We start from the raw sequence: 26308 nt of genomic DNA, 5'->3' as shown, positions 1-26308 counted from the left end.
AAATCCATAAAGAAGGTACTTCACTCCTTCCTATCGTTTCTACCATCAACTCACCTACCTACAAACTGGCCCGATTTCTGTCTGAGACCCTGCTTCCATTTACGGGCAAGACCACCTCAGCAGTACTTAATTCAGCTAACTTGGTTTCTCTAATCAAGGACATTTCACTGTCTCCAGATGATTTGCTTGTCAGCTTCGATGTCGTCTCTCTGTTCACCAAGGTACCTGTACCTGACATCATAGCAATAATTGAAGACTTGGTTCTCCCTTATCACCAGTGGTAGCGAATATTTTCATGGAGAAATTTGAAACAGAAGCCACCGAGTAATAATAGGGTTTTTCCCCTTTTTTCTCGCAACAAAACTGAAACCTTTTTACAAGGATTCATGTCTGCATTAACCACAATACCTGCAGTCAAAATGCAAACAAAAAAAATACTATGATAATATATGCATTATCCTTGAAACTGATTGGTCCACACCAAGGGACGGCTTTCTTTTGAGCCTCGACCAAATTGGTGCTCGACCAGATGATGCCAAAAGGCGTACAGCTCAAAGACAATGCACTATCAAAGTAATGAGGGCTCGGGGTGAGCGTCTACATCATTAGACCTCCTTTGCCAAAAAAAGGGGAAAAACCCTATTATTACATTTGGGTACTGGCAAAGGAGGTCTAATGAAGAAGCCACCCTGACATCCACCCTACGTCCTTCCTTGTGGAAGAGATACGTAGATGACACTTTCGTCATCTGGCCACATGGCCAGCCAGCACTGAACCAGTTTTTCAACCACATCAATTCCATACACCCGTCTATCATATTCACCATGGAAGTAAAAAATTACGGCAAGCTACCATTCCTGGATGTTTTGATCGAGAAGAGGCCTGATGGCTCGTTGGGACATTCCGTCTACAGGAAAGCCACCCACACAGATTCCTATCTAAAGCCTGACTCCCACCACCATCCGGCCCAGAAGAACTCCCTCATCAAAACACTACACCATAGGGCCCACTGCATCTCCGACCAGCGCCACCTAGCCAGTGAACTGGAGCACGTACACCAAGCCCTCAATATGAATGGATACTCAGACCACACAATCCGCAAAGCTGTATCCCCAACCATGGGGAGACAACCATCTGAGGACCCAATCAAAACCATCACATTGCCATACATATCAGGTGTTACCAAAAAGATTTCCAAAATCTTAAACAAAGACAAGATCCAGGTCCGATTCAATACAGTACACAAAATCCGTGATTTCGTGACATGCGTGACATGCAATACCCTGGTGTCTACAAACTAAGTTGTGTCTGCGGCAGCAGTTACATTGGGGAAACAAAACGACATGTTCGCTAACACAAGGCAAATATGAAACACGGCAGAACCAATACCTCTGCAGTGGCTGATCATTGTTATAACACAGTGGGCTCGCACGATATTGTTTTTTTCCGAGACCAAGATACTCTGCAAACCTTCGGGCTACCTTCAAAGATTTGTTCATTAAGCCATCCAGATATATAAACACAGAGACAATTTCAACCGATACGATGGGTATAAGTTGAGCAATCATTGGAAGGACGTTATTAACCAAGCAGAGTCGTAACTTGCTGTGGTGCTTCCACTCTTCCCTGCCGTTTGGCTATTATCTCTGACTCTCTGAGTTGCATTGCCCTGTTAGGTACCTCTGCATTAACGGGCTGGGGTCTCACTAACATGGCCACCTCTGCTCGCTTAGCATCGATGTATTGATGGTTCCGGCTGTGTGATGAGCTGTGTGTCTCACTGGCTCGACCACCGTTGCGGTGGTTCTCTTGCAATGACGCGCTTGCCTCTCACGGCGCAGTTGGCAGCGCCGCAGCTTGTGTTACACACAGACATGACATTAATCTGCTAATCCCCCTAATCTCTCTGCCTAATCTCTCCCATCAACATAGTGCTAATCTCCCATTAACACTGCTGTTGTGCGCATATGCGGGGATGATACTCTTATGCGGCGACGGAAGCTCATTTCATGCTAATCTCTCTCCCTAATCTCCCTCTCCCTAATCTCCCCCATTAACACAACTGATGTGCTTGCGTCCGGGGATGGAATTCCTTTCCAGCTCAGACCCCGCTTGCTTGCCCATCGCCACATAAATAACCTCTTGTTGTTGTAACAGCTCTCTCGCTGGATCAGCAGTTCCACTGCTGGGTTATTTTTTTTTCCGCCTGAGGACGACCGCTTGTGTTGCGATCGAAACGTCGTGATGTATTATTGTTAATTTTTCTACCTACGTGACTTTACCGAAAGAACAAAAGAGTATGGATTCCTGCAGTCAGGAAAGCTTCAAATCAAGATTGAAACTTATTCCCGTGATTTTTAGGATATGCGATGTATTGATGCACTAAAAGTGGTGTTACTTAGGCTAGAATGTATTATGTTGAACTTCTTTCACGCCAGACATAGCCAACCATGCTAATCGGACGTGCGGGGGAAGGACAAAAAAACGTTCTAAAGAAGTAAGTTTTCAATTCAGGAATGAGTTTTCAATTTAGAATGTGGTTAAGTAACGAATTGTGGTACTTATGCTGATAGAGATTTAATCTACTGATGTTTAATTCAAAACTGCAACAACAGCTGCCATTCGCCGCTATGTGACAATGACGTTACGAGAGGGTTAGTGCCAGGCTAGGTGCACATTGAGTCCATGTGAGGTGTAGCAGGGTCGCTGGAAGGAGTTCACGGGACAGCCCAGGTATGGGTTAACTGAAAGGTGATCGCAGATGCACACCACCTGTTGCTACGCTTTGCCACCTTGCTGTGTTTCACCCACCTGGGTCTCTACTAATTGCTGTGAACGTTGCTCCTCCACCCTCAGGACCTGCTGCAGGGCGGCTGCCTCCAGCGTATATTCCAAAAACCACAACAGTGACATATTATTTCAATGAATGGGTCAAAGGGCATGGAAAATGTGGCATGGATTCAAAAGGAGAGAACAGGAAGTTTAATAACAGCTAATCAATAAGAAAATTGATTCACATTTGACAAAGGTTCTAAACTCTTACCAAGCCCGTTCTACCATCTGAAATGTATCGACATACCTTCCAACCATAAACACGCTCTACTCTGACGTACTTTTCACGTGCCATTTTAAGCACCGTCTCGAACAAGTGATTTGAGTTCGGAGCTGAAGCATTGGGGAGGGTGAGGATGGGATGGCTATGGGTGGCTTAGACGTGAATGGGAAATGACCTCGTGTGAAACACCCCAAGGTTCCACGGTGATTAACCACACGCACCATGGGCGGAGACCCCGGGGGCCGGCCCAGGACATGCTGGCGGTGGGACGATGTCGCTCAGCTGGCCTGGGGACCCCTGGGAATTCCCCAGGAAGAGCTAGAGTCTGTGTATAGTAGTGTATAGTGTAGTGTATAGTGTAGTGTATAGTAGTGTATAGTGTAGTGTATAGTAGTGTATAGTGTAGTGTATAATAGTGTATAGTGTAGTGTATAGTAGTGTATAGTGTAGTGTATAGTAGTGTATAGTGTAGTGTAGTGTATAGTGTAGTGCATAGTGTAGTGTATAGTAGTGTATAGTGTAGTGTATAGTAGTGTATAGTGTAGTGTATAGTGTAGTGTATAGCTGTATAGTGTAGTGTATAGTAGTGTATAGTGTAGTGTATAGTAGTGTATAGTGTAGTGTATAGTGTAGTGTATAACTGTATAGTGTAGTGTATAGAAGTGTAGTGTATAGTGAAGTAGTGCATCGTGTAGTAGTGTATAGTGTAGTAGTGTATAGTAATGCATAGTAGTGTATAGTAGTGTATAGTGTAGTAGTGTATAGTGTAGTAGTGTATAGTGTAGTAGTGTATAGTGTATAGTAGTGTATAGTAGTGTAGTAGTGCTGGAGTCTGTCGCCAGGGAAAGGGAGGTGTGGACCGCCACTACTCAACTCACTGCCGCCACGATCCTCATCAGGACAAGCGGACTGACAAATGAACGAACGGACAAAAATCACCACATAAAATTTGATTTCTCACTTAATGTTCACAGATTATTATTTCTTTTAGGAGGCTTGGAAGCACAGATTTATAGTTTCTGTTGGGAAGAATAGTCAAAGCGATGCTTATTCTCTAGACAAACACTCCCGAATTACTGTCAATGTACATCGGTAAATGAAAAATCCATATTAGTGGATGAATTAGACCCACAGTTGGTGTGGCCAACTATTATCAAAGCATGTTTGTTTGCATGTTTTTGCCACAAGTATGTGTGGTTAATGCAGACGTGATGCCATGCAATGGGTGTCTATTTGGTGTTTGAAGATCTTAACACCTTGATTTGAAGCTCTCGTGACTGCAGGAATCCATACTCTTTGGTTCTTTCGGCAAAGTCACGCCGATAGAAAAAATCATAATAATAATAGATCACGACGTTTCGATCACAATGCAAGCAATCGTCATCAGGTGCGTCGCGATCGAAGTGGCGCAATCTATTATTATTTTCTACCTACGTGACTTTACCGAAAGAACCATAGAGCATCTGAACACCTGTTTTATTGCCAAAAAGGGTAAAGCCTATTCTTAAAGTTTCATCATTTTAATACTGGCAAAAAAAGTCCCATAGATATCCTATACGGATGCAATTAAAACAGTTTAGGATGTATGGTGCCATACGTGGAAGAGGAGACCAAATGATCCCACTAGTGGAGGCCTCTGTGCTGGCAGCGGCACGAGCCAGCAACTGTAGGGCCGCTCCTTTTTGACCTTGTACGATCCCATGATCAATTTTTTTCCATCAAAGCTACGGACTTCTCTTCCTGCAACTCGACGTATTTTTTTTTCAAATCAACCAATTTTAGCCTTTTGTGAACGTTTGAAGAATAAAAAAGAATGCTAGTTGAAGCGCGTGTCATCTATCTCCGTAGCGAGTGCAGCTCTCTCCACTGCACGGCCACATCGGAGGTTTAATAATCATATATCGTGGCTGCGTCATGCAATCTCATAATGGTACAAACCGCCGAGATGCGTTCCCGTGCGTGTGACATATTGGCAAGCCATATGTTCAATACCACCTCCCAGGGTTACGAGAGATCCATTAACCTTTTGGTACTGAAGCTACTGCCCAATGCTTTGCATCCATTATGCAGTAATTAAGGATTGAGAAAAGCTATCAAGCAGGCTTCCGAGCGGTGGCATTGGGTTTGCAATAACACTGGGGAATTAAATGTACCATTGCTATTGTGTTAAGAGATCAATGTCAACTTTAATTTCTGCAGACTGCGCTAACGATTTAACTCCGAAAAAAAAATGGATAAAAAAATGTTCAACCCAATGTTCACCAAAGTGCTGTGCGCATTGCGTTGTATATATGTATATATGCATAAATATGATACTGCATCAAATAAACAATGATGGAAGCGACAATGAATGAGTAAGTGCGATGAATGGCTATGGGAGTTGGGAAGAGGGATAGAGTCAATGACGGGGAAGGTAGGTGGAAGGGGAATTTGGATAATTAACGAAAAAATAATTATCTTGAGCTTACAAATATGAATAAATTAAAACAAATTACGGTAGCACCACATCTGTTGCAAATGATGCTGCAGTAATTGCCATGATTGATTCCACTACAGCAGTGCTTTGCAACTGGTGTGCCGTGCAACATCGGTGTGACTGGACAAAGTCCCAGTTGTGTCGCAGTATTGTTGGAATTATAGGGAGAGGACAATCCTCCAGCCTCTAACTTCCCCCTACCCCCAAAGCCCCCAGCCCCTAACTCCCCCCCCCCTCTTCAAGCCCCCACCCCCTAACTCCTTTCTCGCTGTACCGCCTTAGTACAGAGACACAGACACACGCAGAGACACGCAGACACACTGAGACAGAGAGAGACACAGAGAAACACACACACGCAGACACGGAGACGCAGAGACACGCAGACACACTGAGACAGAGAGAGACACAGAGAAACACACACACGCAGACACGGAGACGCAGAGACACGCAGACACACTGAGACAGAGAGAGACACAGAGAAACACACACACGCAGACACGGAGACGTAGAGACACGCAGACACACTTGAGACACAGAGAGAGAGAGAGACACGGACACGCTCAGGCACGAATACACGCGAACAGTTGGGCACATATAATTGTCACGGATATCGGTAGCGCCTCTTAATTTCCTCCCACGTGATTTGTGGCCAGGACGCTTCTGAAAAACAGCTATATAGCTCAGTGGGCTTTACCTGGTAAAATACAAAAAAATGTGCTGGTCACTAACACCATCATCTCCCTAAATCCTTCTGCGAGATTACTTATACCACCTGAAACTACGATTATCTCAGCTAAGCTATAAAATAGAGAGTCTTTTCTTCAACTTAGACACAGGTAAATGATCTCCATAAGCTGTTAGGCTTCAGCACTCAATATTTAAAGATCTCTCTAAATCCACTGCATGATCCGCCTTATTGGTGAGACACCACCACTACCCATGCCGGAAAATCCCATTGTGCTTGTGTTGTGGTAACACTTGTCAGCTATTTTAGGGCACTAGAAGTACCAGCAGTGGTTGTGCACAGGAGAAAGCTTGTTAGTTTACGGTCGGGTTGGGACTGCACACCTGCATGCAGAACGTAAACAGGATTCAATGTTCCATGCCAAATGCAAAGAATTTACAAATTGCAACTCGGCTGTTCAGGCTTGCTATTAGTACCGTGTGTCGCTCAGCTCTGTGAGACACAGAATGTGGTATTGTAATGTGCACACGGGAGAGCAGTTTAAAAAAAAAAAATGCGTGAGAAAATGATGTACCGCAGATAAAACACCGTGGTAAATAACTGTGTTAAAGCCAGCCTGCAATGACCAGCATGGTGAAGTATGGTCAAACAATCTCATGACAGACATGGCATTGGGAATGCCCTCAATCAGCGGTGGATTGACAGAGGCTGTAAATTGTCATTAATCTCATGTGTGAATATCTGAAGCATGGATATCGACAGAAACTGCAACAAAACTGAAAAAGTATGGAATGATGCATCATTGGAATAACTGTACACTGAGAAACAGCGAGAGGAACAAAGTGATCGGTAAACACAATTTTAAAAATCTGAGACATCACATCGTTAAAGAAAGTAAGTGGGGTTGTAGGTGACGCGTTATCGCTGGAAGAGATGATGACTGATAGACAAAGCTGGTGATGAAATGGTAGCCACAGAATAAGCCCCAGTAAATATGGAACGGCCAATATTGGCCATTCCATTACTGAGCCTTATTCGTACAGTTCGACCCACGTCTGTCCGATGACTCCAACCACATCATAACTTTCTGACCCGCCCCTACTTTACATCGGTGAAAAATATCTTCATAGCTCAGCGGATTCCTCCAGTATGAATACAGATTCTGATTCAGATTCACGTGCCACCGTTGGCCCAACGTTGCATATCTACTGAGGAGAGAACACGCCCAAGAGGAACCCACTGCGGCCGAAGGAGCGAAAGAGATCTGTGTGCAAAAGTGCGAGGGATTGTAGCATCACGTGACTGTGAAGGATAGCAATGGCGTGGGGACACCTTTATCCAGCAGTGGATCGTCAAATGGGATGACTATCACTACATTTATAGATAGGTTGAGTCAAATGCAGAAACAAAGGGATAACGCAAATAGGCTTTAATAATGGGGACTGACTGGGCTGCATTATATAATTTATCCAGCTATGTATACTGTACATGTACGGTAGTTATATCCATACTCTTTGGTTCTTTCGGTAAAGTCACGTAGGTAGAAATAAAACCTACGTGACTTTACCGAAAGAACCAAAGAGTATGGATTCCTGCAGGCACGGAAGCTTCAAATCAAGATTAGTTATATTTATTGCAATGCAATTAGAATGGCAACATCAGTAATCATCTCCATCATAAAAAAACACATTTTCATGAACGTCATTATTTATTACCAATGTCGTAATTGTCAATACCATAACATATAGATCGGACCAATTACTGCATAGCACATTGCAATACTGCATTACACTGTCAGTGAGGAAAGAGAAGCATGTGGATTAGGACATAAGTACAAAGCATAGGCGTGTTATTGCCGGTTAGTAGACGTTATATTGGGCAGGAGACCTCAGGGCCAGAACACATCACAGGAAGGGACAATGAGTGATGGATGAGTAGTGATGGAATGGCAGACAAAATGAAGAAAAAAATGTGTCCTTAGAGGATGACCACTGCAGAGATGGTAAGATGAGATCAGTCCCGAGTAAACATGCAACGTTGGTCTAAGGTTGGCCCATAATTCCCTGTTTACTGGGTTCAGATGTATGAGTGAGATGGATTGTGGCACTGCGGGACTCTTGAGGGCTGGTGATGGAGTGTGAGGTGGCATTCATCCAGCAATGGATAGACATTTCAAGGACAGTGGATGGTGGTAATGATACTAATGATGATTGCATCACTGTATCATCATCATAAAGCATTCCAGATCACCTAAATCAATGTCATTATCATTACTATTATTTCCAGAATCTATCATTTGTGATGTAAGTACCATATTCATAACGAGAGCAATAAGGGATGTAACAATTCAACAGCGAGCACAATTTGGTTATAACATTTGCTGAAATTGTATAAATAAAAGGCATGTGCAATGCAGTACTGAGGCTAAAATCGGAGGAATAACACGTTGCTATTAAAGGTTACATTCCAGTACCTTATAGTTGTTGAGAGTGGTATACTCAAATGGGACATGGCACAGTGGTTAGCACTCTGCACTATGAACCTGAAAATGCGAGTTCGATTCGCCAGTCAGAGCTCACTTGGTTATGGGCGATGTCTGAACCCAGTTCACCATCCCACCCCGATCCAAGTGGTGAAGTATGGACAAATGGCTCCCATGATCGATATGGTGTTGGGAGGCTTTCATCCAGCAGTGGCTTCACAAAGGACTGTACATTTGCAATGTATTATAAGATACTCACAAAGTGCAAGCAATCGTCTTGAAAATACAAAAGAACATTCAACGTATGCACAGGCTCACACCATACGTTTGACTTTTCATTAAACTATAACCACCAGAGGCATGGGCAGTGACACCACTAAAGCCCAACCCATAACCTTTCTCTTAAAATGTGTCCTCTGCATTCTCACAGGTAGCAGAGGACCCAAGTCACACTCAAGACCACAAAACAAGACACCTGGTTTCAAAAACGATCCCTTGCTCACGTGACACGCAGACACAACTGAGCAAGCAGACGCTCGCGTACAATCATTGCACGAACTACGGCAGGCCTCCAATGATATGCGGCGATATGGTTGGACCCTATCGCGGGGTCCTATCATCCATAGGGAAAAAAACCCCCAAAATATGCCAACGCGGAGGGATTAGCTGCTCCTGGGAATAGATCCAGAAATACGCAAACAAAAAATTTCCGCGGAAATTTCTGGATTAGCCGCTGAAGCATGTGTAATTTTCAAATTACAGGAATTCACGGATTATTAGATTGTGGACATTAATAGTCCTGTACAGCATTGGAAGGTATCTGCAATTACCGCGTTCTCTGGATTGCAACGCACTTTTACCCTCTATTTTGAAGTGTTTTATAATCTGATGGATGGATGTGTGTTTGTGATCATATTTGTCTAACTTTATTGACACGGAGCACAAACTATCGGGTGCATCTCACTTGCTGGAGCATCTCCTGATTCAGGGAATACTGGAATTTAGTGATTTCATAGAGCATGTGTTGACTTTCAAATTAATTGAGACTGTACACAAGCCTATCAGACACGGACACCCTTCTGCCCTCAGCTGGACATTCTGAAGAATTATTTTGCAAACTGAGGATGAATGTTGCCATGGTTCTGATACACAATGGCCAACTCCTGCAAGCAGAGTCAATAAAGTGTCGTTTCAATGCGTGCAGGCAAGGCATTGAGGGAGGTTCCCTCGAATGACAAGCGTGTTTGATGAGGTTCTCAAGGTATATTATAAGAGAGAAGGTGGTGATAAGGGTAACAGGCAATGCGGAAGGCGAGTCAATGAAAGCACCTACGCCGGTTCGGCCTGCATTCAAGTTTATTTTGTCTAATCAGATGACAACTCAAGAGATCAGCATAGCCTGGTTCGCAAGAGTGACCCCGGTCACCACAATGACGAAAACACAAAGTAAAGTAAAGTAATCACTGGCGTAGTAACGACATTAACAGCTCTGGGGGGTGCGGCACTCGGTCAGGTGTCTCGCACGGTCGCACCTCGGCTATATATCATCTTGCTTCATGACATCATCACGCATTTTTGTAAGATTACGCATTTTTATAAATATAAATTGAAACCGCGTTTTGAAATAAGCGTGTTGTTATTTTACGCTGTTGTTGAAAACATATCGTGGTCGTTTTCAAGATTGGCCCCAACTCGTAGCTTTTGCCATCAGGGGGGTGATGCAAGGCACCCCCTGCAAACGCAACTGATGAAAAATCAGCGCACTGCATGCGGGGTGGCTTTGGTTGCCTCCTTTTGAGTGTTCCCAGGATCGTCCTCTGTCTAAGGTGGCTGTCCTGAGAAATGTATAATTCATGCTGGGACATTCCAAGTCCCGTTTTTGTATTTTTTTGCCAGTTGCTTATTTAAGAATAAACCGACACACGACAATGCGTTTACATGTTGGTTCGTCCCTCTTCCGATAATGCGAAATATTATTATTCCCATGTATATGTCCCACATTGTTTTCGTACATCAGGGGTGGTAACCCTAAGGGTGGCCAACTGAGTCTGTAACAATCTCCCTGTTTCATTAATCGTCGATTATCTCCATAATTTCACATCGAGGGCCTGGGGGAAAGTATATAAAGTGTATAGAAAATACTTTTCATGTTGTGGTTATGTTGTGTGTGTCGTACTGTATAAGTAGCACTGCCCATTGGCACTTTGGTTCTGGGGATTTTCTAAATCCCAGCGTGGTGAATTCGTGATCGATATGCGGATTTCGTGTTTACTTTAGCACTCAGCTATATTATTATGTAATACTTCATTGCATAGATTTTGTGGTATTGACGCTCTCCCAAGTTTGCAAATTGGTATCGACGTATGTGTCTTTACAGCGCAATATTAGGCGCAATATTCAGTTCACACACACACAGTAGGTACCACTTTGTGCTTTCAACAAATGCTATAAAGACACGCACACATTTTAGCGGACTGTATTTGCTAACCTTTGTACTACACCAACATTCGTACCCATATCTGCAGCGCTGTTGATCACCGTTCACTGACCCAAGGCAACACACAATGCTCCACAAATTCTACAGTTATGTGCAAATAAACAAATGGGAACACCAACACAAACAATTTAGTGAGAGCTATGCGGGCCAACAGTAATTCCTGAATCGCATGACTTGATTTCACTTAGACAATGGGGAAGTACATAAAAGCGACACAATAATCCATGATCTGTATGCGTGTCTGGTGTACATCCACAGCTATCATTCGGCGTTCAACCAACGACATCCAACAGCTGGTCTAACCAGCTGCGTTGTCACCATGGCTAAGGAATTGCCTCGCAGGGTCATCTATACAGACCTCACGGTGGCATGCGGGTGTACGGAAGGCAAGTGGGGGTCATCGCAGTATGTGATGTACACACCGCAGGAGAGGGAACGTTGGACTTCGCATGTTGGCAAACACTCGTTCATTGTAAGTGGTAGAAACATTCCAATGCAGGGAGCTCTCCTGAAAGACTCAGCGAAGCTTTCCTGAATTCACCACAAGCATTATTGTGATGGCGGTGTTACCATTATGGCTCCCGAATTGGTATGGTAGAGGAGGACTACGCAGTAGGGCTACCATAGTACGAGATATGCAGAGGCATTATAAGACACGAAACATTTAAAGAGTCTGTTCGCGTTAATATTTCCAACACCCAGAAGACCACATCCAGCACCAATCTCCCTTTGACTGTGGCTACCGTGGCTACTAGTCACGTGCCCGCTAATAAGCCACGTGCCTTGTTGAAAAGCAAGCACCGCAGAATGTGAACTTTATCATCATTACAATCTTGCACGATGGCATGACAGTGTGAGCCCCCACGCCGCCGGCCCTCTCCACCCACTGGCCTCGGGAGTGGCCGCTTTATCCGCAGTGAAGGCACGGTGAAGGCGGTGGACAGACGTTTAACAGTGCCAGTCATGCGATGGAACACCACCAAAAACCGACCCACCTGCCAGATGAGCCACAGTCTTGTCGGGGAAGTCCAGCGGGCTCCCTCTGGTCCTGCGCTTGGACTTGAGCCAGGCTGGCACGTCCGCCTCGCCCTCCGCGCTCCCCAGGGGCTGCTCGACACGCGACGACCCCCGAGGGGCACCGACGTTCCCGGCAGTCGAAGGGTGCCGCGGTCGCTTCAGGGCTTCTCTCTTCTCCGTGAGCCAGGTGGCCTGGCCGACGCCGCTGCCCGCGTCCCTGCCGGGGCTACGGGGCGAGCGAGCCCCGCTCTCCCGGTCCTCGCCGCGCCGGGGGCTCGCGATGCGCTCGGCTCCTCGCTCCATTCGAACGTCGCTGCCGCCGAAGTCTGAATGACTACGGCGAGCAACCCCCCACCCCACCCACCCGGTGCTCCTCGACGCACAACAACACCACCCCCGCCCGCCTCTCTCCCTGCGGGTTCACGGCTCTCGCTCTTGCGAGAAAGTGACACACGCCTGCCCAGGTGCAGGAGGATGGGGATCGAGGCGGGCAGGTAGACAGGGATGGATAGAGAAAGAGAGAGGGAGGGAGGGCTGGGCTGGATTGACAGGGAGATGATGATGATGATGGAGACAGCTCCAGCGGTGAAGCGGAGTGCCGCGCCTTTAACGCTCACGGATTGCGCGCTCCGAATGTGCAGCGCGCAGCGGCTCGTCTGCTGGGGGTGGTGCCACCACGGATGTCTGGTGCTCTCTCTCCTCCTCCTCCTCTCTCCTCCTCTTCTGTCTCGCTGTCTCTCTTCTCTTGTCTCACTCCTCTTCAGTGATGGAGCTTGGCGCACTAACGCTGCCGTCACTGTATTGTGCAGTTCCGGGCTGTGTTTGTGGGGTTTCTCCCTCTCTCTCTCTGTAAGTGTGGACGCGTGTGTTGTGTGCGTTGTGTGCGTGTGTGTTCGCCCTCGTGTGTGTGTTGTGTGTGCGTTGTGTGTGTTGTCTGTTCTTGTGCGTGGTGTGTGTGTGTTGTGTGTGTGTGTGCGTTGTGTGTGTGTTGTGTGTTCTTGTGCGCGGTGTGTGTGTGTGTTGTGTGTGTGTGCGTTGTGTGTGTGTTGTGGGTGCGTTGTGTGTGTGTTGTGTGTTCTTGTGCGTGGTGTGTGTGTGTTCGCCCTTGTGTGTGTGTGTGTTGTGTGTTCTTGTGTATGTGTGTTGTGTGTGTGTTGTGTGTTCTTGTGCGTGGTGTGTGTTGTGTGTGTGCGTTGTGTGTGTGTTGTGTGTTCTTGTGCGTGGTGTGTGTTGTGTGTGTGCGTTGTGTGTGTGTTGTGTGTTCTTGTGCGTGGTGTGTGTTGTGTGTGTGCGTTGTGTGTGTGTTGTGTGTTCTTGTGCGTGGTGTGTGTTCACATGGCACTGCGCGTCTGTCTATGGGGAGCGGTGGTGTAGTGGTTAGCGCTACGCTGCGCTACGAACCCAGCAACCCGGGTTCGATTCCCGCTCACGGCCAACACCCAATGACGATTATCTGAACCGGTTCTGGGCCTCCCCTAGGTCGAATCGGCCTCAAATGAGTACCTCGTGCAGTGTCTAAACGCCGTAACTAGGGAGACAAAGGCGGCCGGGCGTGGTTGCTGGCCATTCACCTCCTCGTGTGCCGTGCTCGTGAGCAGCACTTGCGCCAGCAGTCTGTTCCAGGCTATACGGGGGATCTTTGTCTTTGGTGTGTGTTATTCACTCCGCATTATGGAGGCAGTCGCCCTGCAACAACAACGGAGGGCGGAGGAGCGACGCTCACAACAACGAGCGGAGCGCCGGTTGGCTAAACCACAGCAAGTTGTCACAGTAGGGGGCACAGGTGGTGGTGCATCGGCCACTCTTCTCAGTCAGTCGACCCGTGGCACCTGCTGGGTCTGTCCCGTGACCTCGTGACAGCGAGCGTTCGACACTTCACGTGGTAGCCTCAACGTGCACCTAGCCTGGCACAAGCGTCGTGGTGACGTCACCGCCACTTAGTGGCGATTGGCGGTTGTTATTGATTATCACGCACGCAGAGAGGTGGGTGGGGGAGTGGTGGGCCAGTGGTTAGCGCAGTGCGCGCACCTCGAGGCCGGTGGCGAACTACATTGAGAGTTCGATTCCCAGCCACGGCTGATATCAGTGGCGATTATTTTTGTGGAATCTGAAGCGGTCGGCTCAGACCTATGGTGAACATATCGGCAGTGGAGAGACAAAGGCGACCGAGCGTGGTGCTGACCACGTGTGCCGTGCCGGCCTTCATAGGTGATGCTCGCTAACAGCACTTGCCATAAGTCTGGTAAGACTATACGGGGGGGGATATTTGTCTGTGTGTATTATGTCTGTTGTCAGGGCTTACATTTATATCGAATAGTGGTCTAGGCCCCACAACCCCAGGACCCCTGGTTCGGAATTATTTTCAGCTCAGCCCTGGACAGCTCCAGCTCAAATTAAGGCCTCTGTGTCCTTTGTCTTCTGTTGCGAATCAAACGATATTGATACGATATGTATGAAATACCATGCACTTTTGTATTTTACGGTACATTATTTAAGACTAAAACGTGTTATATAATTCAGCTGCAGTATATAATACTGTACGTAGTAGACCTATACGGATATTAGAACTCTCCACTTTCAAACACATACAGCACATTTGTTGTATGTGTGTGCGTGTTGAGTACATAACGCATGTATACGTGCTCATATATTTTGCTTCGGTGTATGTGTACGCGACAAAATATACAATTATTGACTGATTATATATGGTATAATTATATATTGTATAATGTAATTATATAACGAGCGTTTATGATGCCAGTTACCCTGTTGTATTTCTTGGCGTGCCCAACATCAGGTCCGATTAATTATAATATGTGCCTCACCTCCGTTAGGTCGACTCAGCATTAAGTGGCTCACATGCCCTGGGTGTTCGGTGTGCTGAACATCATCCCTGCACTGACAAAGACGGTGGCGTGTACGCGCTGCTGATCACACTGCAGTACCGTACTTAATTGTGCCAATCTGCCCCAAATAGGCACTCCCAAAACAGCACATGCTCATTAAGAAAAGTTAATTGGGCTCGGGCAGGACAACGTATAGCTAGAAGGGATGATTTCATGATTGGCGATGGTCAAGAATGACAAAGTGGTGGAAACCAAGAGATTGGAATGCGTCCGAGGGCACTTCCACCGAGGAGATGGAGGTGGCTCAGTGGATCCAGTCTTGGGGGGACACTTCATCCAGCAGTGGATTGACCGTGGCTGAGAATGATGGACAGCAACTTGACTCGGTCTGAGCTTTCAAGCGGCACCTTTCTGCCTTCGTGTGACCTTTGGTAACGCGAGCGGCGGAGGTCATGCGTGTGTATTGATCATTGGGACTACCGTCTCATTACGCGGTGTGTGCAGGGCATGCATTTGAAGTCCGCAGTTGTATTAAAAGTCGGCGGTTTTACACCCCACCGCCGACACGAACAACAGGACAACAACGCAATGGTGCAATGTGCCACACTTGTCTTTTTCGATAGCATCCCATTGTACTCGTATAACATCTGACGTGACATTATGCACACACATCAACATATTTAGATTACATATAGCCTCGTTGTGATAATTAATATTGCCTGCTGTAATGTGCACCGATGCCTTCTCTATTGAGGGCGATATTGACAAACAAAATAAAGATTGATCGATGGTCTTGTTTCTAAAAATAAACATAAAATGAGAGTAGTATTCTTATTTGCCGCAATGCATTTTTCCAATCGTTCATCGCTATGGAAATCGCATGTAATTTTTTTTGCAAACGTGTTTACGTGTTAACTAACCTCACCGGAGTCTATGGAAACGGAGAATAAAGAATTTAAAAAAATCCCCGACAGTGTGCAGTGACTGTTCAGCCAGAATCAAACCAATTCCCGATTCACAAATACATAATCAACACATCGATAGCAGTGTAACGATGAGGTTTTGGATAAATAAACGTGGATTTTGTTTTCTCTCCAATAGTTTTGAAAACGATTGTAACTTAGCCTTCCATTAATTGGTGGCTTCTAGGAATCACTGTCAACGTCGATGCTTGGCCCGCCAGGTCAGCTCACGCCGTCTCATTACAAACTTGGATTTTGGAAGAAAAAAAACATATTTTGGGTCATTGCTGCTCCTTGTACAGTACGACTTTTTTTGTTTCTGGAGTTATACGCAGATTGATAAACATCCTTCAATCCATTACTATTACTATCATACTTAAAATAGTACAGTAAAGCAACCTTTGGTGATTAGTAATGATACAATAACATTGCGTGTGAACTCGGCGACCTAAGTTCAATTCCCGCTCACAACCAATAGCAGTGGCGAATATTTGAACTGGTCATGGACCTCCCCTAGGTTGACCCAGCCTTAAACGAGTCACCCAGAGCGATATATAAACATCGGCACTGGGAAGACAAAGACGTACGGGAATAGTGTTGGCCACCCACCCCCTCGTGTGCCGTGCCGGCCTTTGTAAGCGCTCGCTAACAGCACTTGCCCCAAAAGTCTGTTAAATACTAAACGGGGGATCTTTGTCTGGTTGGGGTCATGCAATTAACAAGGGGATATGGTCATTTAACATTTCAGAGTCAAATGTGTTCAATTATGAGCACATTGTAAATGAAATAATATAATTTCACCATAAATGGGCATGAGTTGATATCTGTCATTTCATAGGTACTCGGATGAATTCAATCATTACGTAAGAAAATATTACATACTGTACCGCATCATCTAGCGTGAAACGTATGCAATATGAATATGCTTTAACAGATATTACGCCAGTCTGTAATACAATTTTAGTTTTTTTTTCTCACCTGATTTAACTAACTTCTTGCTCAATATGTCTGAGCAAAAAAAAAATGATCACCATTTTATCGCTATACCTAAACATCCTTGCGAATCTTTGTTTCGATTACCCCAGAAAATCCATGGTGCAAAACGTGACTCGCAGTGGCGGCGATGCTGAAACGCCCACACGTGGCGCGTGCGCACGATAGGGACATCAAGAGCCGTGGCCCATTTCAGTAGCAACGCTTGGGCTAAATGTGCACTCAATCAATCGCGATGCCACACATCAGCCACCGTCCACTGCCCGCAAATGTCCGGCCCATGCATGACGATATCGGATTATTCGCTTTTGTGTCGAAAGTGGTCCCCCCGTTGGTGGTTCCTGCGCATTCTTCTGCCCGAGCCGACAGTGCCATCCATGGAAAAAGTTCAGAAAATGCAGCTGTTAGAACAATGAAGGGTACAACTCACTCTTCGTGACGATGCAACGCACGCGTCTGAAATGCACCGCGAATTTGGGCCCGAGTGAGGGATTTCCCTCTTCGGGCGTTCAGCCGCAGGTGTTCTCAACCAGTCAGGTGAAGGTCACCGGGTTCGATTCTGTATCTCCTGGCGCGGCAGTTAAAATAATGGGCAAGTGTTTATAACCCCCCCCTCTCTACTCCCCCCCCCCGCCCGCCCGCCCTGGTCCACCCAGCAGTAGAGTCTAAAGAGGTGGACGCCTCAGTCGATTCGCAGTTCTAGTGTGGTGGGGTAAAGTGTGGGTATTCCCACCTCTTCCAAGATATCTGGCCAACGTGGAAGAATAGGCCAATTACTCTACGGAGAGGAACTTATTTAGAGCCCACTCTCGAGTGGATGCCCTTTTTGGTAGCAGTGGCATTATCGAGCAATTGCCCCTGCTGAATCTTTACCACATTTGCCTATTCTGATCTTTAATTGTCTATTACGAAAACTAAATTCCCTTAAATAAATAAGCCATTATTGCATGGGTGTGTAATGCCTGCCTTTTGTTGTACATATCAGTCTTTTAACATGCACACTGCAGCAGATGGCACAGCGATATTGGATGAAGGTGACATTCAATCCCACTTGCAATCTGCCACTTCAATGGCCAGCGTCATTTTACCCACAAGGCTGCCGTCAACCACATGCCAAGTTTTTGAATTGCCTCGAGGCACTCGTTGTCTGCAGGGTTCCCTATCTAGTGTCAGGAGCAGCAACTACGGAGGCGACTCGTGAACCTGGGTGACACTGGGCAGTTATCAGCCACTGCCCTCTCGTTACAACAGGAGGCAGAGGGGTGATCGTGGTAACATTGAGCAGAATGTCAGCTCCTCTGCGGCGAGCGGAGGGCACGGTAGCTGTAGTTGGGTGGGTGGGGGGTTCTCAGGGCAGACACAACTCCAGATTGCGAATCTTAACATCTGGGTCTGTTCCACGACCTGCTGTCATCAAGCCTTCGCAGCTATCTGCGTGGCCTCATAGAACAGCAGATTGCCCGATGCCAAAGTGGCATTGCCGTGGCTGTGAATTTTAGGGCGGGCATGGGTGCGTACCTCCCAGCATGGCCACACGGTGTGCTAATCGAGCACTGCACGCACAATTTTACGCAAAAAAATATACTACGACTCTCTATATATAATATAGTGGATGTGGTACTTATGCAAATGTATAGAATCGATATCAATGTATTTATTCCTATGTATTTTTTTTCTCCAAAATAACACAATGTAAAGAATATATTGAGATGAAACTGCGTGTTTCCCCCCCCCCCCCGCAAATAACAAAAAGTAATGCTTCGGAAGCATACGTGTGTGCGCCACAACACAATTATAAAATAATAATGAACATATCGGAATGATTCCCAGTGAATAAAAAGATATACCCTCCAACTTAAAATAATAATAATAATATTGCCCATATGAACCTTATGGCGGAACCCCAGGGTAACCATAGCACCCCGGCTCTAGCATAATGCCCGTGATGCAGTCATTTTGAGTCTGTTGATGGTTGGCGATGCGGCAATCGACTCATCTCGACGAGCTGCACACTACGATGCACCACCGCCACGGTGCGTACCGCGAGCGTTCACGGTTTCGGCGCAACCGTCCTCGCTGCGTTTCGACATCGTGGAGTGCGGCACCGATTTCGGATAGATTGGTACCCCCAGTCGCGGAGTTAAGTGACACCCCTGGAAAAAAAATAAGTGTCCCAGAAATAAAATATTTAATTTCCTCGGCCATTTTTGTATTATTTGGTACCCCGGGGTACCGCCATAAGGATCATCTACTGTATATGAATACAGGGGGAAATAATGCCTTACAGATTGATCAAAAGAAGAATAGAATGGGAATAGACACTCCCATGGTGTAATGGTGAGCAGCACACTGCCCTTGCAGTCCAGAGGTCACCGGTTCGATCTCCTGGTGCGGCAGTTGTCCACCCAGCAGAATGAATGAGTACCACCACAGCCAGTCGTGTGGTGGGGGCTAAAGTGTGGGTATTCCCACTTCCATCTGTGACGTCTGGCCGACGTGGAAGAGTAGGCCAAATGCCAGTTTAACACGTAGGCTTTTGCGACCAATATCATACATAATATAGGTTTTCTAGGTTTACGCGATCTAACTCCCCCTTGTGGAGGCAGTGACCTGTGCCAGGAATTTCAGGGATGCACCTTTAATGTCAACTGGCAATCATTGACTGAGTGAGGTCCATAGTCTAAATAGCTACATTTCAAGTTATCGATTAGAAAAAAAACTTCAACGACGCTTGGTTCGTATTGCAATGAGTCACCACAGCAGTACAACAAAATGTTTGAGATCATCGACCTTAAGTTTATGCGACTTTGGTAAAGCTCAAACCATCGAACGCATCACCGACAAGCGCGACATCCATGCGCAACCTGGCATTATCGCTGCAATCCACACGGCGTCTCGTGCCGCCTTGGATTGGTTGAAGGACCTCAACATTTAACCATGACAACTGTTGCTTAAATGCCATACGAAAGAAGGAGAAGTTGTTGCTCACGCTGAGACTCGTGCCCGTAAATAAAGAATTAAAGCTTTCGTGACTGCATAAATTACTCGTTGTTTTTTTCCGGTAAAGTCACGTATGTAGGAATACCATAAAATTATATTAAAACAAATCAATCACGACGTTTCGACCGCAACGCAAGCGATCTTCATCAGGTGTAAAAAAAAAACAAATCTGGGAGGTAAATACAACAAGAAGATGAGAGACGAGAATTCAACAAACCCAAGAAAAAAATATGTGATGCACAACCAGTCAGGTCAACAACACAGTTAGACACTTACCTGGCGGACCACGAATTTCAGAAGTGTTAAATTTCGTGTTCAACCTCTCGATTGAACTTACCAGCATAGACAGAGTGAACAAATACGAGGTACAAGTGCCCGTACTTGGTGTCGTAACAAATGCACATTTCAACAATGCTCGTTTAGATATTTAAGTGGAAGGCCTAAGAGTGCGCGTGCTTGTGAGCTTTTGTTTTGTGCGCAATAATTGATCCCTCTGATTGCGCCTTTTTCTTCCCCCACTTTTGCATAGCGCGGAGGCAGCAATTAAACACACACACACACACAGCTGCTCCAACAGAAGTGAATCATATTCTTGGTTCTTTCGGTAAAGTCACGTAGAAGGGAAACAATAAAATAATAAAAATATAAAACAATAAAATTCTCACGACGTTTCGACTGCAACGCAAGCAATCATCATCAGGTGTGAATACCACAGCAAGAAAATTTGAAAAAGTGGGGTTTTTTTACGTTTTATATTTTTATTATTTTATTGTTTCCCTTCTACGTGGTGACTTTACCGAAAGAACCAAGAATATGAATCCCTGCAGTCACGAAAGCTTTAAATCAGAAGTTAATCACTCAGCGTCAGTGGGTGCACACGGTAGCAGGATTGAACAGCCCTGATTGTATTGATGGTAAGCGTCTGCTTTGCTTATGGATAAATTGCGCCCAAAAACGGCCATAAAATATAAGAGAAAGAAATGCTACCTTCTGCCAGAAATGCAATTAAAATGTTGATAGCAAGCATGGGATTAAGATGTGTTGGAAGTAGTCTTGACAATGTTTAAGAAGGGGCCATGAAGTTGTGGAGCCCAAAAATCACGTCGCATTTTCGGCAATAATTCTGCCTTTTTATGCAGAATAATCGACGATGTTGTAGAAAATCAGCCCCATTCTGCAGTATTAATTTTTTTTTGCTGTCATTTTGCTATTGGCAGACTGCACTCCGTAAAATACTCAGCCCACATGGCAGATTGTGTCAGGGTGGGCAAAGCTCGGCAGAGTTGTATGTATGTTGAACTTCTTTCGCACCGTACGTAGCCAACCGTGCTCATCCGTAATTAATGTAGAGAAGCAGAATTGCGCAAAATGTCTAAAATTTCCAAGCCGTGATTCTGACGGTCGAATCGGGGTGCTCTGGGTTTGGAGCCATGAACATTGAAGCCATCACAGCGAGAGGCGCCGAGTGACTGTTGAGACATTTTTTGTGACCTGTAAATAACCTCCATCCCATAATTTGTTTTCCTGAAACTCTACCACGAATTTACATAACCCAAAAACTCACCAACAATGTTGTGAAATAGCCTAGTTTTGTGGATTGGACACGTCATAATGATGAGACTAAAGATGTTAATGATGGTATTGTGATGAATTGACATTGTGATGAATTGGCTTAAAATAATTAAAACAAATCAAATGTTATTCTAGATGACCATGAATTGCTGGGCAATGCTGGGCAGAGTCCAAATCTGCTGGGCAGAGTCCTGCCCAGCAGATTTGTTTTCGAGGGACCTGAATGCTCGATAACCCCAAAGTGGATTAAAAGCGGATTGTACAAGATGTTGACCCAAAGAATCAACAAGGGGAGTCCTTTGAAAACAACGGAACGATCAGCCCAATGATGAGAGTGGAAGAGACTACTTTCCAATATAAAATGAGGGTTAAAAAAAAAAAACAGCATTCTGCCTTTGCGACTAAAGTTGGAGCCGCATTGCAAAGAAGCATCCTCAGACAGGATCATGACATTTCGTGGGCTAATTATGGAGGAAGGGCCGAATAAGCCCTTTCGTTGGAAAGTTGTCCTATCGCATTACACTCACATTGACGGTTGCAGTGAGTGACTGTGGCCGTGTGTGGAATAAGGAATTGAACGTGCAAAAAAAAAAAAGAAACATATCTAAGAATCAGAATCTGATATATTTGTTTGGCTTATACTGAAAGAACCCGATGAACTATGCAGCTTTTTTTTTCCCACAGATGTCCAGGACGGGCTGTGAGGAAGTTTATTGCACGTTAACCTTCAGGAGTCTGTCTGCAGGAGACCAACGAGGGTGCGAGTCGAGTGGACGAGAGGAGACCCGTCAGGCAGAGCCCCGAGCGGATCTCCAGGGTTGAGAGAGCGAGCGTGGCAGGGGGGGGGCGGTGATGACGGGAACGATGGCGAGGGAGGCGTTCACGCGAGTTATCCGATAAGTCACCCGGTCTCTGGTGTGAAAGTGCAACTGTGTGATGAGGAGGTGTTAAGGCAACCCCAAACCCCCTCTGTGAAAACAAAATACTCTGTACTCCTTGGTTCTTTCGGTAAAGTCACGTGGGTAGAAATACCGACGTGACTTTACCGAAAGAACCAAAGAGTATGGATTCCTGCAGTCACGAAAACTTCAAATCAAGATTAAACTACTCTGTGCGAATGTCTGATGCCAGGTTGCAAACACCAGTCACATCCCCTCTGAAAAGAGCTATTATCCGTGTTGGCTATCTTCCTGTAATAAAAAACAAACCTATGCGAAACGATGTTACATCTGTCAAACGTTGTTGTTGTTGTTGTGGTGGTGGTGGTGGGCCCCTTCGATTATTGCCACTTACAATAATTGTTGGTATGTTAGTCTATAAGTTTAGTCCTCCCCCACCCCCCGGACGTTGTTGTGGGTCGAGTGATTGAACTCCCACAATTGTTAAACCCGCAGTGCTCGTGTGAGATTACTCTCAGACAGGGGGTCGGCAAGCAAAACAAGAAACAAAAAAAACCCCAATATTTCAAAAGCCGCAATGCGTGTGCTGAACACGAGACAGTGGCCCTTAATGCACTGCGCCGCCGAAACAGCCCTCGATGAGCCGCTCGAAACACACGCGCAGTTTCAGCAACCTGCCACATTTCACATATTCGTTCCGTTGGTGACAATCGTAAATAATTCCATCATCATCCTCATCATCATCTAAGACAAAAGTCTCCCTACTCTTTGGTTCTTTCGGTAAAGTCACGTAGGTATAAAAATAAAGTAAAAAAAATAAATCACGACGTTTCGGGCACGACACAAGCGTCCGCACTGCGCCACAAAACAGCTGTAGCACCTGATGACGGACGCAAGTGTTGTGCCCGAAACGTCGTGATTTTTATTTTTTTATTTTATGCCTACGTGACTTTACCGAAAGAACCGAAGAGTATGGATTCCTTGCAGTCACGAAAGCTTAAAATCAAGACAAACATCTCCCGTATAATCTTTGTTTATTGTCGACAGCGGCATCCGTAATCAATAAAAAGACAGCATCGCTGCTTTGTGGGAGGCTACGAGTGGTTGCCCTTGTGGGGAGCGATGTTCTAACGGGCTGGGCATGTGCGCAGAGTGGAGAACAGCGGCATGTTGCCAAGGCAGGCACTGGGAGTGCCTCGCTCTTAGGTAGGTGATCCAATGTGGTGATGAGACAACAGTAGGAGGGGATCCTCGACAAGTCACACGGTGACGGTACTTCCAGAATCAGAATCGTTATTGAGGCTGCAGGAATCCGATGAGCTATGAAGCTCTTTTTTTTCCACCGACGTTCAGTACTTGTGCGTCAGCAAAGTTACAACAAAACAATACAAAAAAAACGATAGGTTTGAAAAATAAAGTAAATTGAGTGCAACATGGTAAGGAAGTTAGTTTCTTACAGTTGCAGGGTGGAGGAATCAGGTATCAACCATTATTAAGGAGTTATAATTATATCTTATTCTTCTGCATGGCGATAGGTTATGGAGATAAATGCCAACTTCGAGGTGTGCTCGCCACAATCGGGCTTCAAGATAGAGTTGGTGACGTTGTTTTTATTATTGTTGCTGCGTCTCTGTTGAAGGAGCAGAGACTCCGGTGGTGTACTACATGGCTCGTTATTTTGGGTCGCATGGCCGCATGGCCACAATCACACACCGCTGTGGCGTCTCTTTAATCTTCCATTCATGAAGATGGGATGTTGTACACGAGAGACGAGTTGACCTAGCCCGCGTGATTTGTGGCAAAGCGGTGACCCGTTGGACCGTATGAAAATTAAGAATAGGTTTCACCCTTTCTGGCAAAAAAAACAGGTGTTACGATCTTCAAACACCAAATAGATACATTTTGCAAGGAACCAAGTCTGCATTAACCACACGTACTTGTGTTGAACATGCAAACAAACACGATCTGATAATATATGGAATTGTCTTTGAAACTGATTGGTCTACACCATGATATAACAGCTCATCCCGAACTATATGATATTGCATTGCCTTTGTATTGTTCGTCTTCTGGCGTTCTCTGGCCCGACACTGGTGAGACAAGGACATAGCGAACGATGCTGTCTCTGATGTAGGCCAATCAATGGATATGTACGTAATTACCAGAGCATGTAAGTTTGCATGTTCACCGCAAGTACGTGTGGTTAATGCAGACTTCATTCCTTCCTAACGCCTTACTTTTTGGTTCTTTCGGTAAAGTCACGTAGAAATTAAATTAAATTATAGAATACGACGTTTCGATTGCAACACAAGCAATCGTCATCAGGTACGAATTAATGAAAACAAAAAACTAGTAAACTTAGAAATATAATGCAATACAACACAGAGAGTCGGCTAACATAACAGTCAACACCCTACCTGGTTGATTAACGTTCTTCCAAAGAGTGCTAAATTTCAGAGACAAAACATAGACGCGGAGCCACATCGACAGACACATAAGCAGAGAGAGAGAGACAACACAGAGACACATCTGATGATGATTGCTTGTGTTGCAATCGAAACGTCGTATTATATTATTTTATTCATTTTCTTTCTACGCGACTTTACCGAAAAGTAATTCCTGCAGTCACGAAAGCTCCAAATTAAAATCATAACACCTTTCTTATTGCCAGAAAGTGTCAACCCCGTTCTTGTTTTTCATACTGTGATGCTGCCAAAAAGGGGTCCGTGGGAGCGTGTCAACGGCACCCTGTGTTGGAACACACAAAGCGACCACGCCAAACAAAAGGGACTGCCACCACGCACGCACTCTGGTGTGCCCACACACACATTGCCTTCTGGTAGCGGGACGTGCATCGCGATCGATGCGTCTACACGAGGATCGCGCTTGTTCCCCGTGGGCCATGGGGAGTTGTTTACTCGCCCCACTCGCGTGAAATGTTACTTCACCTGACAAGATGGATCACTTCACATCGTACTTTGCCTGACACCTGGTGGTTAAAAAAAAAACATACGTATGCGTATGAGCGCGTCGCCAAGCAATTGAATTATTCAGTAAAACTGCTGTCTCATTTTTTGACTTAAAACTTTCGTGACCTGCAGGAATTCATATTCTTTGGTTCTTTCGGTAAAGTCACGTAGATAGAAAAAATAAGAATGAAAATAACAATATAAATATAGAAGTATATTTATTTTTATAAAAAGATATTTGTATTTTTATTTTAAAATATTTATTTTATTTTATTTTTATCAAAAATATATTTATTTTTATTAAAAAGATTTTTATTTTATTTTTCCTCTATCTACGTGACTTTACCGAAAGAACCAAATAATATGCTGTCTCATTATAACATTTTTTATAATGAATGGTGCCCTTAATCATCATCATCAGCAGCCATTGTTTATCCAATGCTTGTGTAATAATCTACCCAGCACATGTACTCAAACTGATTTAATTGCTCTATCCCCTGGCGGGAACTACTTACGGACGCGTCCGATTCTTTGCCTCCGACACCATCATTATAGTTTAACACGTAGGCTTTCGCGACCAATATCATCCATAATAGAGCCAAGCTCTCCAACACACCGGTGTGCAGGAGAGCCAAGCCACAACATTGGCCACGTTCTGTTTACGTGACAACCCTTACCAGTTGGCTGTGTCGGCTGGTGGCGGGTTTAAACGACACATTTATACATTTACGCGATCTAACCCAAAAAAACCCTCTATTACGGACCATCAATATATTTGACCATTCCATCTAGCGGCACGTTTGTATGTTGAACTTCTTTCACACAGTACGTAGCCAACCCCCAGTTACTTGAGTC

General features: G+C 45.3%; 1 protein-coding gene across 1 annotated transcript in view; it reads right to left on the bottom strand.

The window, feature by feature from the left end:
* Positions 1-13101, bottom strand: part of LOC116945259 (uncharacterized) — a 231226-nt gene extending 218125 nt beyond the window's left edge. Inside the window, exon 1 of the mRNA XM_032959623.2 lies at positions 12191-13101. Coding sequence (XP_032815514.1) covers positions 12191-12515 — 325 coding nt within the window. The 5' untranslated portion in view covers positions 12516-13101. The remainder of the gene's footprint in view (positions 1-12190) is intronic.
* Between the last annotated feature and the right edge of the window lie 13207 nt (positions 13102-26308).

The sequence above is a fragment of the Petromyzon marinus genome, chromosome 23 (assembly GCF_048934315.1).
Source record: "Petromyzon marinus isolate PM22_M1 ecotype Great Lakes invasive population chromosome 23, UKy_Petmar_22M1.pri1.0, whole genome shotgun sequence".
NCBI lineage: Eukaryota > Metazoa > Chordata > Hyperoartia > Petromyzontiformes > Petromyzontidae > Petromyzon > Petromyzon marinus.
The sequence above is the reverse complement of the archived record's forward strand: the minus strand, read 5'-3'. Positions and strand labels throughout refer to the sequence as shown.